The 16214-nt window shown below is 34.6% G+C and overlaps 1 protein-coding gene across 1 annotated transcript; it reads right to left on the bottom strand.

Moving 5' to 3' along the window:
- Positions 1-5108: 5108 nt before the first annotated feature.
- Positions 5109-15765, bottom strand: LOC129737582 (splicing factor 3B subunit 4-like). The gene is made up of 2 exons (XM_055728742.1): positions 14980-15765; positions 5109-5186 (listed from the first exon to the last, which is right to left on the bottom strand). Exons 1-2 carry the CDS (start codon positions 15763-15765, stop codon positions 5109-5111), a joined length of 864 nt encoding a protein of 287 aa, XP_055584717.1.
- Between the last annotated feature and the right edge of the window lie 449 nt (positions 15766-16214).

Raw genomic sequence — 16214 nt, 5'->3', positions numbered from 1 at the left:
GTTCCAATGTATCAATCACTCGAGCTTAAAATGAACTTCATAACGCCATATTTTCAAAGCAATGGAAAACTCTCAACTTTTTTCAGAAAAAGTTTTCTAAAATGTTGATTATGGGTACAATTGATCCCCTAGAGTTGGGTACAATTGATCCCCCTTCCAAACGGCATATTATTCTTCTGAATTTATCGTTATGATTGCTGATTACGAAATTACTAATATGTATCCAAAAACTAATATTTATCGAACAATTGTCTGAAGAAAAGAGTAAAAATATTTAATTTTCTCTTAATTATATAAAGTAGCGCCTTTAAGTATGCAATGTAATAAGCGTTGAGACCAAGTCAAAGAATTTTCTTCTTATGTCTGCTATAAATTCTGAAATGAGAACAAACATGACCAAAATAGTCAATTAACATTCCATCTTGGGGTTTTGTTTGATTTTTATACAAGGATTAGGGCTTCCTGAATAAAAGATCAAGTCTCCTTCAATAGGGGATCAAGTCTCCCCTAACTTCAAAAATTCGCAATTTTTTTACTCCCACGAAAATGCTTCTAGTTCTTCAACGGGTTCAAGTATCTTTCTAAGTTTTGGAGCATAGAAACTTGAAAATACAAGCTGTAAGAAAATGTCATAGACGGCGAGTTGCTAAATTTTTCCAAAAAGATATGGTGAAAATAAGAAAAGGGGATCAAGTATCCCCACTCTCCCCTATAGGTATAAAGTTTTACAATTTTTTAAAGCTTAAAATAAATATTTTCTAAACTTATTGAAGCATCGCAATGTTTAAAGGAACTTATTGGTTCTTGAAACAAACAATAAATAAATAATGCAACATGAAATGAGCTGCAAAATGTTGTTTCGCAGAATATTTTTTTATGCAGACGGTACTTTTAAACAATTTTCAAAAGCTTAGTTACGATTTAACGTGTAGAAGGTTACTGCACAAAAATTAAGCCTTAATCGTTCTACCCCTTTCATGTAAAGTAATGTTTTAAAATTACAATAAATTTAATCGAATTGTGTAGAAAAGTCGTGGTTATTTTTGAGTTGTACCCAGAGCTTAAAACTGTCGACAGCCTTGCGTGAATGTGAAATTTCTCTCCATTCAGAGTCTTCCGTTTTCGTTTCCTTCATTGCCTTCTCTCACTCAAAAAGCTCTCTCTGACTGACAGCGTTTACAATTTTCTTTCGCTCGTCTTCCCATTCGTTTTCTCCTACGATCACAGTCACTTCGAGGACATGACTGTGAGCTTCAATGCAAATTCAGTCATTTCGATTTTGAATGAATGGAATCCGTTTGAGAAAAGTTGAACTTACGCGTTGTTCCCGGCGCAAAGCTATCAAATTAATAGCGGCTAAACGGTAAACGATAGAATCTTGATGTCTTTGAGAGAATTTATAAACGCAACAAGATCTTTCAAGATTCTATTTAAAAATAAATAATTGATTCACATAGAAGGGAGATAAAAAATATTTTAAAAAATACTTCGTGTATACACCTGATTCATTTAATAGATCTGTAGATCGTGCAATAGAAAAAAATTGTCGATTACATCACAGAAATTGAATGAAAAAACAGAAAAAGTTACAAGCAATTTAAAAAATAAAATGAGAATTTTTCAGTTTTTGTTAACCCTCTAGAACCCAATTATTTTTTTTCTGAAAAATTCACAAAAGCCTTGTTTTATGATTACAAACAAGGTTGATTCTACGAAAAACTTTTAAGATGAGACAAAATTTTGACAATTGCATAGGAGCTGAAGAAATTCACTTTCAGTACTTTTTCGATTGTAGTTTCTAAAAATTCAACCAATTTCTCCTTAATTTTGAAATATATAAATCCTGACCAATAGTTAGATTCTAAAGTAATTTTTGTTGGAATTTTTCCACAAATAACTGAGATATATCAACTTATTCTAAAAGTAAATATTGTACATATTTTTCGAATTGTTGTCATACTTTTCCAACCCCACCTTTAAACGGGGTTCATCTCTCCTACCTAACTGTTTCATCTCTCCTACCTAACTTAGGAATTTGTCTTCTAAAAAAATCAATCCTCATTGACCAAGGATTTCTGAGGCTACCAAATTGTTCAATTTTCGAAAAATAGGTCATTTTTTTGTTTTCTCTTTTTTAAACTTTTCTTAGCTGTTGCTTTTAACAACTGCTTGTCAAACCATTTGCATTAGTATGGTTTGTTAGCTTACCATATTTAGAAAGATTCTGCGAAAAAAGTAATTGAAATTATTGTAGTAAAAAAAATGGTTTTATGGCGATTTAAGTAGACCCCGTCTAAAGGCGGGTTTGGCACTAGAGGGTTAAATAGTTTTTTTTTTTTTGAACAAGTTTCAGAAAATCAGTGTATTTATCAATACACATCAATATTCAAATTGCTAAAACACCCAACTTTGTTGAACATTATAGAGACAAGAAGAATTTATACCAATTCAATGCCCCCAATTATTACTTCAAGAGTATTTTTTTATTATTTGATTCAATTATTCAAGTTATCAGCTTTTCAATGATGTTAAAACGAAACATTAGATTGCATTAGTTTATTTGTATACATTCAATCACTATTGAGCTATTGCTGTTGTTGTGATTTATCATTCATTTATTGACTTTTTCTAGGTGAAAACGCCTCAGTTTGCAATTCATCTAATGAAAATCATTGTTTCGTGCGCTTACATCGTCCGAAAGCTAATAACTTTGAAAAATGAATTCATTAATAAAAATGTACGAACTCAGCCAAACTCTTATAAGTTGATTGAAAATAGGCATTTTTCCCTTCTAGATGATTTTTTATGATGTTTTTCCATAGAATACGAGAGTTTTTGTTGCGTAGATAAATTGTCTCGAAGACATCAAGTGTCTATCGTTTACCGTTTAGCCGCTATTAATTTTGATCACTTTTTTCGGTACATGCAAAGTAGCACAGGCGAATATGATTGGATCACACATTCAAAGAGGATCCAATTGAATGATTCTTGAATGTTTGATCCTGTCACGACTTTGTGAAACGAATGAGTGTGAAACGAATGGTGAAACAAAAGAGAAGACATTCACAGTCAACAAGAAGCTCACTCTCTCCAAACGGAGATTATTTCATCGACTGCCGGAGAAGATGAAAGGGAGAGCTTTTTCTCTCACATTCAACCCGTTTTCTGTCAATGAAGGTGACTGTTTCGAGCACTGGCCGTACCTATCTATACAAAAAAAAATTTACAGATTGAAAGCAATGGTATTTTGATAACTGTTCTTTTAGTTTTGTCTGAGATATAAGAGAATATACAGTCATAATTGTATAGAAATTGAAAACACGCGACCTGTCATTTCGACTTTGAACTTCCATAACTTTTAACTCTGATGATATTTTTTTATCATTTTTTTTTTTTGCGAAAGATAGATTAACTATCAAACTATTATATCACAAAATTTGAGCTTTCTAAAATCTCTGTGGCCAGAGAAACAGTTATTTTTTGAAAATCGGATTTTTTGGACTTCTATCATTTAAATCGCAATATCTGTATAAAAATACAGAAAATTTGGCAAATTCGTTTTTTAACAAAATAGTTTATGGTAAATTGCAGTTGTTTCAACAGCTTTAAAAAATCCCAAGAATTTTTTTAGTCTCAACCAATCAGAAACATTTCTCTGCATTTAATAAACAATGATTAAAAGAAATTTACCAAAAAGTATTGAAATGAATCAACACTTTCAAGAATGATTCTTCAATTTTCAAGAGCTTAAACTTTCATTAGACTCAAAATAAAGGCTTCAAACCTAGAATTTTTTTTATGATTCCTTTTCAACTTTCGGCACATGATTGTTTATATAAAAAATGTGATGGTATCAGTGAGTACGAGATCTTTATCTGTCAAATCAGATTTTCGCAAAAGTCTTAAAATTCATGCAATTGACAATCTTATTATTACCAACTATAACTATACAAAACTATACAAGAATTTTTAATTTCTTGTCAAGACACTAGTCCACCTAAAAGTGCTGCTCCAGAACCAGTTAGTTGGTGTAAATTCATTTGGAAAACGCGAAAATATCGGAATAAATCAAGCGCGGCTTGTTTCTATATCTTTTTTGTGATCGCCTACGTTCTTCTTGATCGCTATCATCCAATGGCTTTACCAACACAACCGTTCTCGAAAAAACATCGCAAAGGAAATGCTGAAACCGTTCCGGTACTACAGGCTGATGGGATCCGAAAAATTGTGTTGGAAGTTGTCAAGGAATCCATGGTAGTCGTAACCGATTTTACGATGTCCATCCAAAATGCTATGAAAGAGCTTCACCAAGACCTGATCCAGCTTAAAGAGTTCCAAACCGTTTTCGCAAATCAAATATCTAATTTGAAGAATCACACAAAAAGCATACATGAAAATGTTGAGAAGAACACTGTCAACGTGAATGAACTTCTCGAAACAAGTTCCAATTTGGAAGATCGTTTTTCTGCCGTCTCGCGCAAGTTCAATCGACTCGAGCAAATGAACATAGATCGCGATATCATCATCTCGAATATCGAAAATTCTAGTGGACAAGAGAACACTTTAACTTTGATCGAGGAGCTTGCTGAAAAGTATCATCTGCCGCTTGATGTTGCAAATATCTCACTTTGCACTCGGATGAGAGGTAAAAACACTAATGGAATTGCTCCCATATTGGTCCGCTTTAACGATACAACGAAGAAGGAAACTTTCATCGCTGCCGCACGGAGAACGAAGATGATCAACGAGCGGGCTTGTGACAATCACCGCCGGAGGATTTTTGTTAATCACCGTTGGACTGCTACATATCAGGAAATTCATCGTAGACTGAGGAAGTTTTCCACCGCTTATTATTCCTGGTATAGAAGAGGAAGTTTTTTTCTTAAAAGCCGCAATGAAACGACACCAATTGAGATCCAGGCATTGGGTGATATACCTTACTCGCTACAATAGTCGAACTTATTGTGAAACACTTATTCTCACTTCTCACATACTCATTACTCGCACCACCGACTACTACTCAACAAACAGAAAACCCAAAACAAAATCTCCAAAAATACCCTCTTTCCCTTTCCTCCTCAACCCTGTTTCCCCAAACCTAAACGCTACTATTCTTGCAGACACCAATGCTGTTGGTGTTGTTGTTGCTGCTGTTGCTGCTGTCGCTCTTGCTGCTGTTGCTCCTGCTGCCGTATGTTACATAACAAATTTCATTGTTAACCCTTTTCCATCACAACTAGAACGCAATAATTATGGTTGATCCAGAAAAAATAGCCAACGGAATCGTAACATACGGAAATAGCGTGAGTAATATCGTACCAAATGCTCTTAATATCATATATATGAACATTCGAAGCTGTCGACACAAACTGGACAACTTCGAATGTTTTTTGGTTTCTTTACATAAAAAGATCGATATAATTGTCTTTGTTGAGACATGGTTATACCAGAATGAGCTCTTTGATATAACAGGCTATAATTCATACCATTGCACCAGACCTGGAACTTGAGGTGGTGGTGTTTCAATCTTTATCAATGAAAATTTGTCCTCTCATGTACTTAACAATGCGCACATGGATGAATCGGACTTTCTGATTATAGCTTTACCAGAGTACTCTTTTAATATTTTTGCCGTCTACAATCCAGGAAGAAATTACCTACCATTCTTAGCTAGTTTTGAAACCCTTTTATCAAATTATCCAAAAACTATAGTTTTCGGAGATTTTAATATAAACCTCCTGAATAAGAAAGACAGTCTCACGGTAACATATCGGAGTACTGTTGAAGGAAATGGTTATGTTATTTTGAATCGCATTAATGCTGATTATGCCACTAGGCTCTCTAATAGCATAGCGACTCTAATTGACCATGTGATAACCGATCTGAATGAACAGACTTTTAATTTCACGCTGTTAGATAGTGATTCAGATTTATCTGATCACAGAACTATCGTATTATCAGTGAAAACTAACTCGAGAACATCTTCTAAACAAGTTCCAAAAACAGTTTTACGATATGATCAGATTCATGACAGTAGTCTTAATGTCAATCATGTTACAAACTTTGATCAATTTGTAGCCCACTACAAAGAAGTCGTTCTGCGAAACACAACAGTTTTACCAATTCGAAAAACACACAAAATAAGAAAACCTTAGGGGAAAGGTTTCCTAAATGGGCCTATCGGGTTAAATGACCCTACGGCTGTTTGATGAAACGGCTGACTAGACAGCTTATCCGACCAATGCATTTTGAGGGTGATACGCTTAGAACATAGGGCAAGAAAGAATTTTATGAATTTACAAACTCATAAAAATTTAAAAAATCATACAAGGTTTTGATACATTTTGATGTAATATTTCGACTTTTAAAAATTATACGTAACGAAGCTTAAAACAAAAACTAGGATGGTTTTTGTTTCTTACTCGAATTAACTTAAGAAATTAAACATATTTCAGCTTTTGTGGAGTTTTAATAATGATTATATAGTGGAATAATAGAGTGTTTTTGTATGCCCCCATCATGTTTCTAAAATGCCTCCATCCAAAAATAACAGGTTAAATACAATAAAAAAATGATTTTTATCATTGAACCTTCAAATCTAAGCTCTGAATAACATCTTAAGAGAGAATTGGAGATCTAAAAACAGATTTGATAAAGTTTTTCTCATGGATGAACTGCCTCCATAGTATGGCAACCCTAACTTTTGTTTTATTCCATAAAATTATAATACACATAGATTTTTATAAAACTTCAGCTTTGTCGTACGTAAATTATTACTTTCTAGCAGTTTCAATGAAATTATACGGAAATATTGCCCAAAAAACAGAAATTTTTTCAAAACATAAATAGGCGCATTTAGCCCGCACGGTTTGAGGTTCGGCATTTTAGACAACACTTACAATAAAATCGTTTTCTTGGAAACAGAAGAAAATTTTAACATAAAAATTACTCCATTGTATAGAAAACAGATGCCCGCACACGTGTATATAGTTTTTGTACACATATTCGATGTGATATTTGATTAAATCAGTGTTCAGCTTAATAGGCGCATATAGCCCGCTCCTCCCCTACATTACCTCGGAAATACTAAATCTTATAACTAAAAAAAGAAAATTGTACCACGCGTCAAGACAGGATGCTAAGTATGACTCGGAATACAAAAAAGTTAGAAATGAGATTAGAAATAAATCGAAACTGATGAAAAAGCAGTATTTCGACAATTTGATTACTAACAGCTTGCATAATCCTAAGAATTTGTGGAATAATATCAATGAAATTGTGTTCAACAAGCAATCATCTTATGATTCCTCTTTGGCTTTAAATATAAATGGTGTCATATCGAGTGACGAAATGACAATCGCTGAAATTTTTAACAATTTTTTTATCAACGTAAGTGGATCAATTATCACTAATTGGTTGGAGCCCGAAACTGATTTCGAAGTTCCTGATTTTGAGTTCTCTTTCACTGCCGCTTCAGAAGACTATTTGTCCGACAAAATTGACAGTCTTAATAATAAAAGTGCAACTGGAATTGATGGTATATCAACTAAGTTCTTGAAAAAATACAAAAACAAGTATATTCATAAATAGGGTAAATGTACCCGAACTTGGCCCCTAAGGCATGGTTGACTATATTTCCCATGATTGTAGTCTTCCTGTAATATGTACCTTCAAAAGTCCTTCGACAAATATGATTGCTTACTAGCCTGAAATGTAGTAAAAATATGTCCTTGCTTTAAAGCGGTGGATAATTTGATATAAACCTGATCAAACTATTGATTGAAATGCTCCTTATTGTGGCCCCCGTTCCGAATTGTGGCCCTTTATGAGTTCCTTAAATTGGCCGCCTCTAGAAGAAATTTGCCTCACTAAAGCCTAGTCCACACTAGGAGACGATTCGTCTCGAGACGGTCTCAGCGTCTCCCATTTTCTTCGGGAGACACTGAGACCGTCTCATGTTTCCAACAACAACAACAGACAACAAAGTTTGTCTCACAACAAAAATCGCAGTTCATGTTGCCTAGTGTGGACTAGGCTTAATACAACAACAGCCCCCACGAATTCGTAGATAATATCCTGGAAGGAAGCACAACAATGTTCTGTGTTGTTTTCAAAAAGTCGAAAGTACGAAATGTCAACCAATTTATAAAATTGATATTTGTGTGCTGAATTATAATCTTACGTAAAAAAGTTTCATTTGTTTGTTTCAGTTTTTGGTGTGTTTAAAATTTCTATTATCAGAATGACAATATAGAAAATAGGTTCCAAAATATTACATTGGTTAACATAAATATGTTTATTAACCGAGCAAACAAATCGTTTGTCAAATTTTTTTAAATGAAATCATGATAGATCTGTTTCCATTGAAGTTAACATACGATAGTGAATGTTCATATTTTTTTATTCCACTCCCATAGAAGGAGGAGAGTCATTTTAAAAACCATTATGACCGAGGCAAGAAGCAAGCTAAAGCTAAAACTCAATTAAGCGAACGATTCTTTGAATCATACATATTTAAAATGTCGCCCTTAGGAATTTTCTAGCAACCGTTTGCGTACACCCGGATAGCAAAACAAAACAAACTATCGCTCACTCCAGCCAGCCTGATAGAAATAGATTGCATCTCACTCGTTCGTTTGGGGACTATGGGCGATGGGCGCGCTCGCAACTCGGGTATACGATTTCTCGTGTGTTAGACAGAGAAAGCAATAGCCTCCACTCCAATTTCACTCCGATTAGCTGTCATTCTTATGGAAATCCGTGTAAGAGTAAAGAGCAAGCTTTATTCTTTTTAGCAGGCCCAATCCCAATAGCCAATGGAAGCGAACAACAAATTTACAAGCTGGGTGAAATTCAAGCTGCATCCCACTCGCACTCATGCAAAATCATCATCCAAACTCGGCAGCGCTTCCTTCGCATATGGGCGATGGGCGCGCTCGCGGTCCCGGTATACGATTTCTCGTGTGCTAAACAGAGAGAGAAATAGCCTTCACTCCAATTTCACTCCGATTAGCTGTCATTCTTATGGAAATCTGTGTAAGAGTAAAGAGCAGGCTTTATTCTTTTTAGCAGGCCCAATCCCAATTCCTTTCCTACGGAAAACAAACGTCGTCACCTCATGCACAGTGATCCATAATATAAAACAAACTTGGTCAAAACATTATTTTTGATTTCATATGAAATTGAAAACAATAAAATTTAGCTCTTTATAACATAATTTTTCAACATTGTAACCCAACTACTTTTTTTTAATAAACATAATATTTAGAATGTCATAATTTGAACTTTGTAACCAATCCTTTCAAAGCGACACATAAACAGCAAATGTTCAGCTCCAGCACAAATAAAATGAAATCAAAATACGTTGGACCTTATTTCCATTTGTAGATTTCTTTTTTGGGTATGGATAAAGTTACTTCAACGTTGAGATCCAAGATATCGATTCGGATCCGAATCCTGTTGATTTTGTGCTCAGAAGTTGATAATTTACCAAAAAAAAAGGCAGCTAAACTTTTAGTATTATAATTCCAACTAAGATGCCAAATACGCTTGAGAGATAAATAAATTGATTATAGTCCAAAATACATTTATGGTATTTTTAAGTTATTTCAATTCAATCATTCTTTTTACTTTCGACCGGTTTTAAATTTCCAGACCACTGTGCACTAACGGCCGACGATTCGGCTGCCGGCTACCGGCTACCGTCTGCCTGCTGATTTCGTTCTCACACATACATACAAACCTCAATTAGTGGAATTTCATGCCAAGATTAGGCGAAAAAAATTTTTATAATTTCTTCAATTTTAGATCAAATATGTACGTTGTTTGGAGTAGGTTATAATTTTATATTTTTTGCCACGTTTTACTGTGACCAACGGTATTTTTTAGTGATTTTTTCATAGGGAAGTGTGTTTTTTAAATCGATCCAAAGGTGGCAGATGCACTAGCAAGGTAGGTTCATTTCAGATTTTTCCCGAAAATCGTAATTTTACTTCCAGTTCGTCATGTGAAAAAAAATTATTACGCAGTTATTTGGACTCAATTGCGAACAAATGCTATGCAGAATGTAGACAAATGCGATTTTCTTTTATGTTTGATTTATTTTATATTTTTAGGCACATGTTTGACATACAAATTACCAAAATGCATTTTGGCATGCCAAGATAAGGAGCATGCCAAGTTAAGGCTCACCTACCCTACACGGATCTTGTTAATGAAAGCATAAATTCGAACTCGTTTCCAGATGTTCTTAAACGTGCAAAAGTTATTCCTGTCTTTAAAAGTGGCGATAAAACAAATAAAACTAATTATAGGCCGATTTCCGTTCTGAATGCTCTCTCTAAACCCTTTGAAAGATTGTTATTTGACCAAATAGAACAGCACTGTACGCAACATGAATTAATACATGCCAATCAATTTGGTTTCGTCCCCAAATCAAACACACTAAGTGCTTGTGCTAATCTTATAAGTACAATTGCAGAAAGCTTGGATGAGAGAAAAACTGTTGCATGTGTTTTTATAGATATTCGCAAAGCTTTTGACTGTGTTCATCACAAGATCTTAGTTAAAAAATTGAAATCTTTCGGTTTCTCCGAAAATGCCAGGCAGCTTATGGATTCTTATCTATCTAACAGACAACAAATTGTGAGAATTAACTCCAGCGATAGTCAAACTTTACCTATCAAATGTGGTATACCTCAAGGTTCCATCTTGGGGCCTTTGTTGTTCATCATGTATATAAATGATATTTTTACTCTTCCTCTGAAAGGTAAATTGCAGCTTTTTGCAGATGATGCAACTCTATTATACTTAGTGGAAAACCTCGACATGCTTAAAGAACATGACACAAATATTCTTATAACATTTTTCAATCAAAATCATATGGCATTGAACCTCCAAAAAACAAATTTTATCATTTTTAACTTGCAAAGACAATCAGAAAAAGTTCCGATTTTTGTGAACGGTATAGAAATTGAGCAGGTCTCTAAAGTTAAATACCTTGGACTCCTAATTGATGAAAATTTGCGATGGAATGAACATATACTCCGAGTAAGCTCTAAAGTCACCTCATATATTTTTGCATTGAAAAAAGTACGATGTTTTGTTTCCGAAAAAATTGCTTGGAAAGTTTATTACGCTTACATACACCCGCACTTTGCTTACATGAACAGTATATGGGGATGTGCTGCTTCTGTACATCTAAAACCTCTTTTAACACTACAAAAAAGAGCTTTGAAAATTGTTAAAAGTCTGCCAATTTTGTTTCCCACCGATCAACTTTACTCTGCAAATGTGCTTTCTCTACATACTTTGAATAAGTTTGAAAATTGTGTATTGATCTATAGGATCTTAAACAACTTAATAAAAACAAACTTTACCCCCACTTTTATTTCGGAAATCCATTCATACAACACTAGAGGCAATGTAAACTCGAATTTTTACATAAATAGAAGAAGAACAACAATGGTTTCTAATAGTTTTCTGAACAAAGGCTTAAATCTTTTTAATACATTACCTTCTAACATAAAAAATATTAGAAGTCTGACGCTTTTCAAGTCCACCCTTAAAAGATATCTTTTTAATGAAACTCAGCCTAGTAGCACCCGCCCACCTTGACGAAACCATACTGTACATAGCTGGTATGACTAGTCGGGGGGTGGAGCGTTACTAGGCTTCGCCAAAAACCAATGCAAACTTATAACGCCTAGCCCTCCCAAGAAATTCGTCATCCACCGAAGCAACGCGAATGCAAGCGCGGTAAATCTTGCGATAATATGGACTCTTAGGAGATTTGGAAACAGGAAATGGTTTCCTTGCTACGCACAACCTGGTGTGGGAATTATCTGAAATCCCTTCCCCTCCTCTCCCTATCCCATATTCCCATTTCCACATTTTCTATCCTTTATATCCTTTCCCTCATATCCTTTAAATGAGTAGTAGTAGTAGTCACTAAGCTTAGTTTTAAGATATACCTAGGACCTAAGCACTCTTGCACACACACTTCCTACTGAATACACAACTTAGAGACCGACAACAGTTTTCGAACTTATACGGTTTATGTTCACTTAATAAAGAAAAAAAAAAAAAACTAGTGTTAAAGTTTTTCTTCGGGGCTCCTCCGGATTTTTTTTTTTAATATTTCTTTATTTTTATCAATTCATCATTACATTTATATTACATTATTACATTAAATTAGGTGTTCAGCTCAATAATGAACTGTTCAGAGCCCTATATAGTTAACTAGATATTAAAAATGTATTTATAAGTATTAAATTTGCTTAGCGCAATTAAGTATTTAATGTAACATCCTGTAATGGCAAAAATATTTTAAACTTAAAACTAAACACTATCCTAAAATAAAACTAATTATAAAGAGAACGAATCTCTGCGATAGAAGACTGCATCGATTTTCCTCTGAAGTTGGAGATTATTTTGTTGGCCATCTCTTCGATCGATTCAATGCCCGCAATTCGATGAAGATCTTCGGTGCTGTGCCAAGGTGGAAGCCGCAAAATCATTTTCAGAACCTTGTTCTGAATCCTCTGGATGGCTTTCTTCCTCGTCGCGCAGCAGCTAGACCAAATCGGAACTGCATACATTATCGCTGGTCGCAATACCTGTTTGTAGATTAACATCTTATTTCGCAGACACAACCTGGATTTCCTGTTGATGAGAGAATAAAGAGATTAAGTATATTTATTACACTTAGATTGAATATCTTCAATGTGATTTTTAAAAGTAAGATTCCGATCAAGTGTGAGTCCCAAGTACTTAACGTGATCAGACCATTCTAATGAAGCCCCATTAAAAGTTATGGAATGATTTTCATTAGGTTTTAAAAATTGAGCTCCTGGCTTATGGGGAAATAAAATAAGTTGAATTTTGGAAGCGTTAGGAGAAATTTTCCACATTTTCAAGTAATTCAAAAAGGAATTTAAATTTTGTTGCAATCTACTGCGTACCACCCGTAAATTTCGACCTTTGGCTGAAAGCAAAGTATCATCAGCAAATAATCTTCTACCCCTTCCTTCTGGTACATCAGGAAGATCAGAAGTAAAAGTATTGTATAAAATTGGCCCAAGTATACTGCCCTGAGGGACCACAGCTCTAATGGGAGTCCTTTCAGAGCATGAATTTTGATAGCTTACTTGTAAGGTTCGGCTAGTCAAATAATTTTGAATAATTTTGGTGAGATATACAGGAAAATCAAATCGAGCTAATTTAGCTACTAAACCTTTGTGCCAAACACTGTCAAAAGCTTTTTCAATATCAAGAAGAGCAACACCAGTTGAACAACCTTCAGATTTGTTAGCGTTAATCATAATAGTTACACTCAAAAGTTGATGTGTAGTAGAATGTCCATGACGAAAACCAAATTGTTCATCAGGGAAAATAGAATTCTGATTAATGTGAATCATCATTCTATTCAAAATAACTCTCTCAAATAGTTTACTTAAACATGGAAGCAAACTAATTGGTCGATAACTTGAAGGCTCTGAAGCACTTTTTCCAGGTTTCAAAATTGGAGTTACTTTGGCATTTTTCCATTTATTTGGAAAATAAGCCAAGTGAAAACATTTATTGAAGATTTTAACTAAACTATTTAAAGTGCTTTCAGGCAACTTTTTAATAAGAATATAGAAAATCCCATCTTCCCCCGGGGCTTTCATATTTTTAAATTTTTTGAAAATCAATTTAAGTTCATCAATATTTGTCTCACAAGAACTTTCAAATACATTTTGATTAGAAAGAATATCATCAAATTCAAGGGAAATTGGAGCATCAATTGGACTTACAACGTTTAAATTAAAATCACGAGCAGACTCAAATTGTTAGGCTAATTTTTGAGCTTTTTCTGCATTAGTTAAAAGAAGTTTATACCCATCTTTCAAAGTAGGAATTGGCTTCTGGAGCTTTTTCAGAATTTTAGTTAATTTCCAAAATGGCTTTGAGTAGGGTTTCATGTCCTCTACTGCTTTTGCAAAATTTTCATTACGAATAAAGTTCAAACGACGTTTGATTTCATTTTGATGGTCGCAATAAATAAATTTCAAATAAGGATCCCTAGTCCGTTGATATTGGCGTCGACGAATGTTTTTCAGTCGTATCAAAAACTGAAGATCATCATCGATCAAAGGTTGATTAAATTTATGTTTAACTTTAGGTATTGAAGCGGCTTTAGCATTGACTATTGAAGTTGTCAAATTTTCTACAGCCAAATCAATATCTTCTATTGAATTCAGTGGAACGTTTACATCTAAATTACGTTCAATAAAATTCCTATATCGCTCTCAGTCAGCTTTTTGAAAGTTAAAAGTTGATTTTAAAGGGTTTTCAATGGGACTTTTTTTTTTTTTTTTTTTTTTTTTTTTTTTTTTTTTTTTTTTCATTAACAATACTTTTATTAATAAATCATTTAGACCAAGCCCACCGGGCGTTGCTATTTCGGTCGGTATTTTAGATGGTTTGATTGGTTGCGTTTTTATCTATTTACTGATTTTCGCACTCATTGTTGCCATCCAGGTTGATATTTGCGTTTGTTTATTTTTTGAAGGCGACGACCGGCTGCGTTGCTACCGGGTTGCTATATAAACGCATCCTGTAACAACCTACTGCTCGAATGCTATTTCTCGAATCAAGTTAGCGACTGTTGGTGCGATGATGGGTTGATAGATATGTTGCTGAATGTACTCGATTCGAGGTTTAGCAACCATTGGTGGGCTTGGTCTTACAACAAGATAACAAATTTTACATTTAAAACATTGCTTTGCACTATTTAATTCTTATTTCCATTTGTTCACTCGTTTCCTGACTGTAGCATCTCGTATATAGTGACAGAATTATTGATTTGTGAAATCAAAACAATATCTTCACTACTACGTACTGAAACGTTAGAATTCTAACCTGAGATTCACAAGTCATACATTTTCCTAACCTCAATTTTAAACACGTGATTTCTAAGCTTGTAAACTTGTTAACGTTTTCTTCATTGTCAACGAGCGCGATCGTCTCTCTTGCAGCCTTATTAAAGATGTAGTTTCCGGCACCACCATGGATTTTTTTTGCTTTTCCTTCTTCCGAGCTTTCTGATTCGGTTTTAGCCACTCGATTTCGTTTTGGTTTACCTGTCGGCTTCAAGGGTTCGGTACGTGTGAGCTGATGTTTAGTTCCACTTCCTCCAAGTTCTTGTTTGTTTTCCGTAGATTCTGTCAATTCTGGGAATGATGTCTTGTCTTCTGGCTTCTCGACTGTTTGTTGGTGCAATATTCCAGCTCTGTCACTTGTTGTCGGATGAGCGTATGACCCCAGTCTTCTATTCATCGTATTCCGGGCTGGACAATTAACCTTCAAATGTTCTTTTGATCCACATGTGAAACATTTGTTTACCATTCCTTCGTAGTAAACCCTGGATTTAAAACTCTGTACAAATACTTGGGTCGGAATTTCGCCACGCAGTTCAATGTGCAAACCACGGACACCATTCCAGATTGGAAACCCAAGCTCCGCCGGGTAACGCTCTCGCACTATCTGCTTAATATCTCCATACTGTGAAAATACTGCCGTAAGCTGTTTGTCGTCCACCTCTGGAGGTAAACCTAATACCCGGACATATTTAATTGATCCGTTTGCTTCAGTAACATCCACCTTAACATTTGTATTATCAGCATAAATAAAAGCCACAGACTGCCCTAGTTTCTTCAACGCATTTTCCATCAAATTCTTAGTTTCAAATTTGATAAAAAGACAAAACTCCTCTCGATACATCGCCGTAAGTTCGTCTGGATTCCAACCTTGTTGTCTAAAGAAACCAAATATTTCTTCATTTGAAGGATTTCTTGTAGTCGGTCCAAAATGCAGCCTCAAAGTATTTTCTCGAACAAAAATCGATTCCATTTTTTGCAAACAATCGAACACGTGTTCCTCTAACAGATACCAGTTTGTGGAGCCCTTATCAAGTGACCTTGAACTAGACTTCACAATACCGCACTAAGCACAATGCAAAAACACGTCCGCTCTATTCCAGGTCACACAATAAACTGAAAAAAAAGTTGATTTTAAAGGGTTTTCAATGGGACTTTGGGATAAAGAAAAAGTTACTGGAAGGTGGTCTGAATCGAGGTCCACATGAGTAACTAATTGACTACAATGCTCGCCTAAATCCGTTAGAACCAAATCAATTGTGGAAGGATTTCTAATCGAAGAGAAACAAGTAT

This window comes from Uranotaenia lowii, chromosome 1, assembly GCF_029784155.1.
Source record: "Uranotaenia lowii strain MFRU-FL chromosome 1, ASM2978415v1, whole genome shotgun sequence".
Classification (NCBI taxonomy): Eukaryota; Metazoa; Arthropoda; class Insecta; order Diptera; family Culicidae; genus Uranotaenia; species Uranotaenia lowii.
Note: the sequence above shows the minus strand (reverse complement) of the source record. Positions and strands in the feature narration are given on the sequence as shown.

Bases quoted from the DNA above. Each gene is read 5' to 3' on its own strand.
- LOC129737582 (XM_055728742.1), bottom strand. From the start codon at position 15,765: ATGTATCGAGAGGAGTTTTGTCTTTTTATCAAATTTGAAACTAAGAAT. The intron at 5,187-14,979 runs GTTAACAAGTTT...AACATACGGCAG, and splicing joins TCGTTGACAATGAAGAAAAC to CAGGAGCAACAGCAGCAAGA.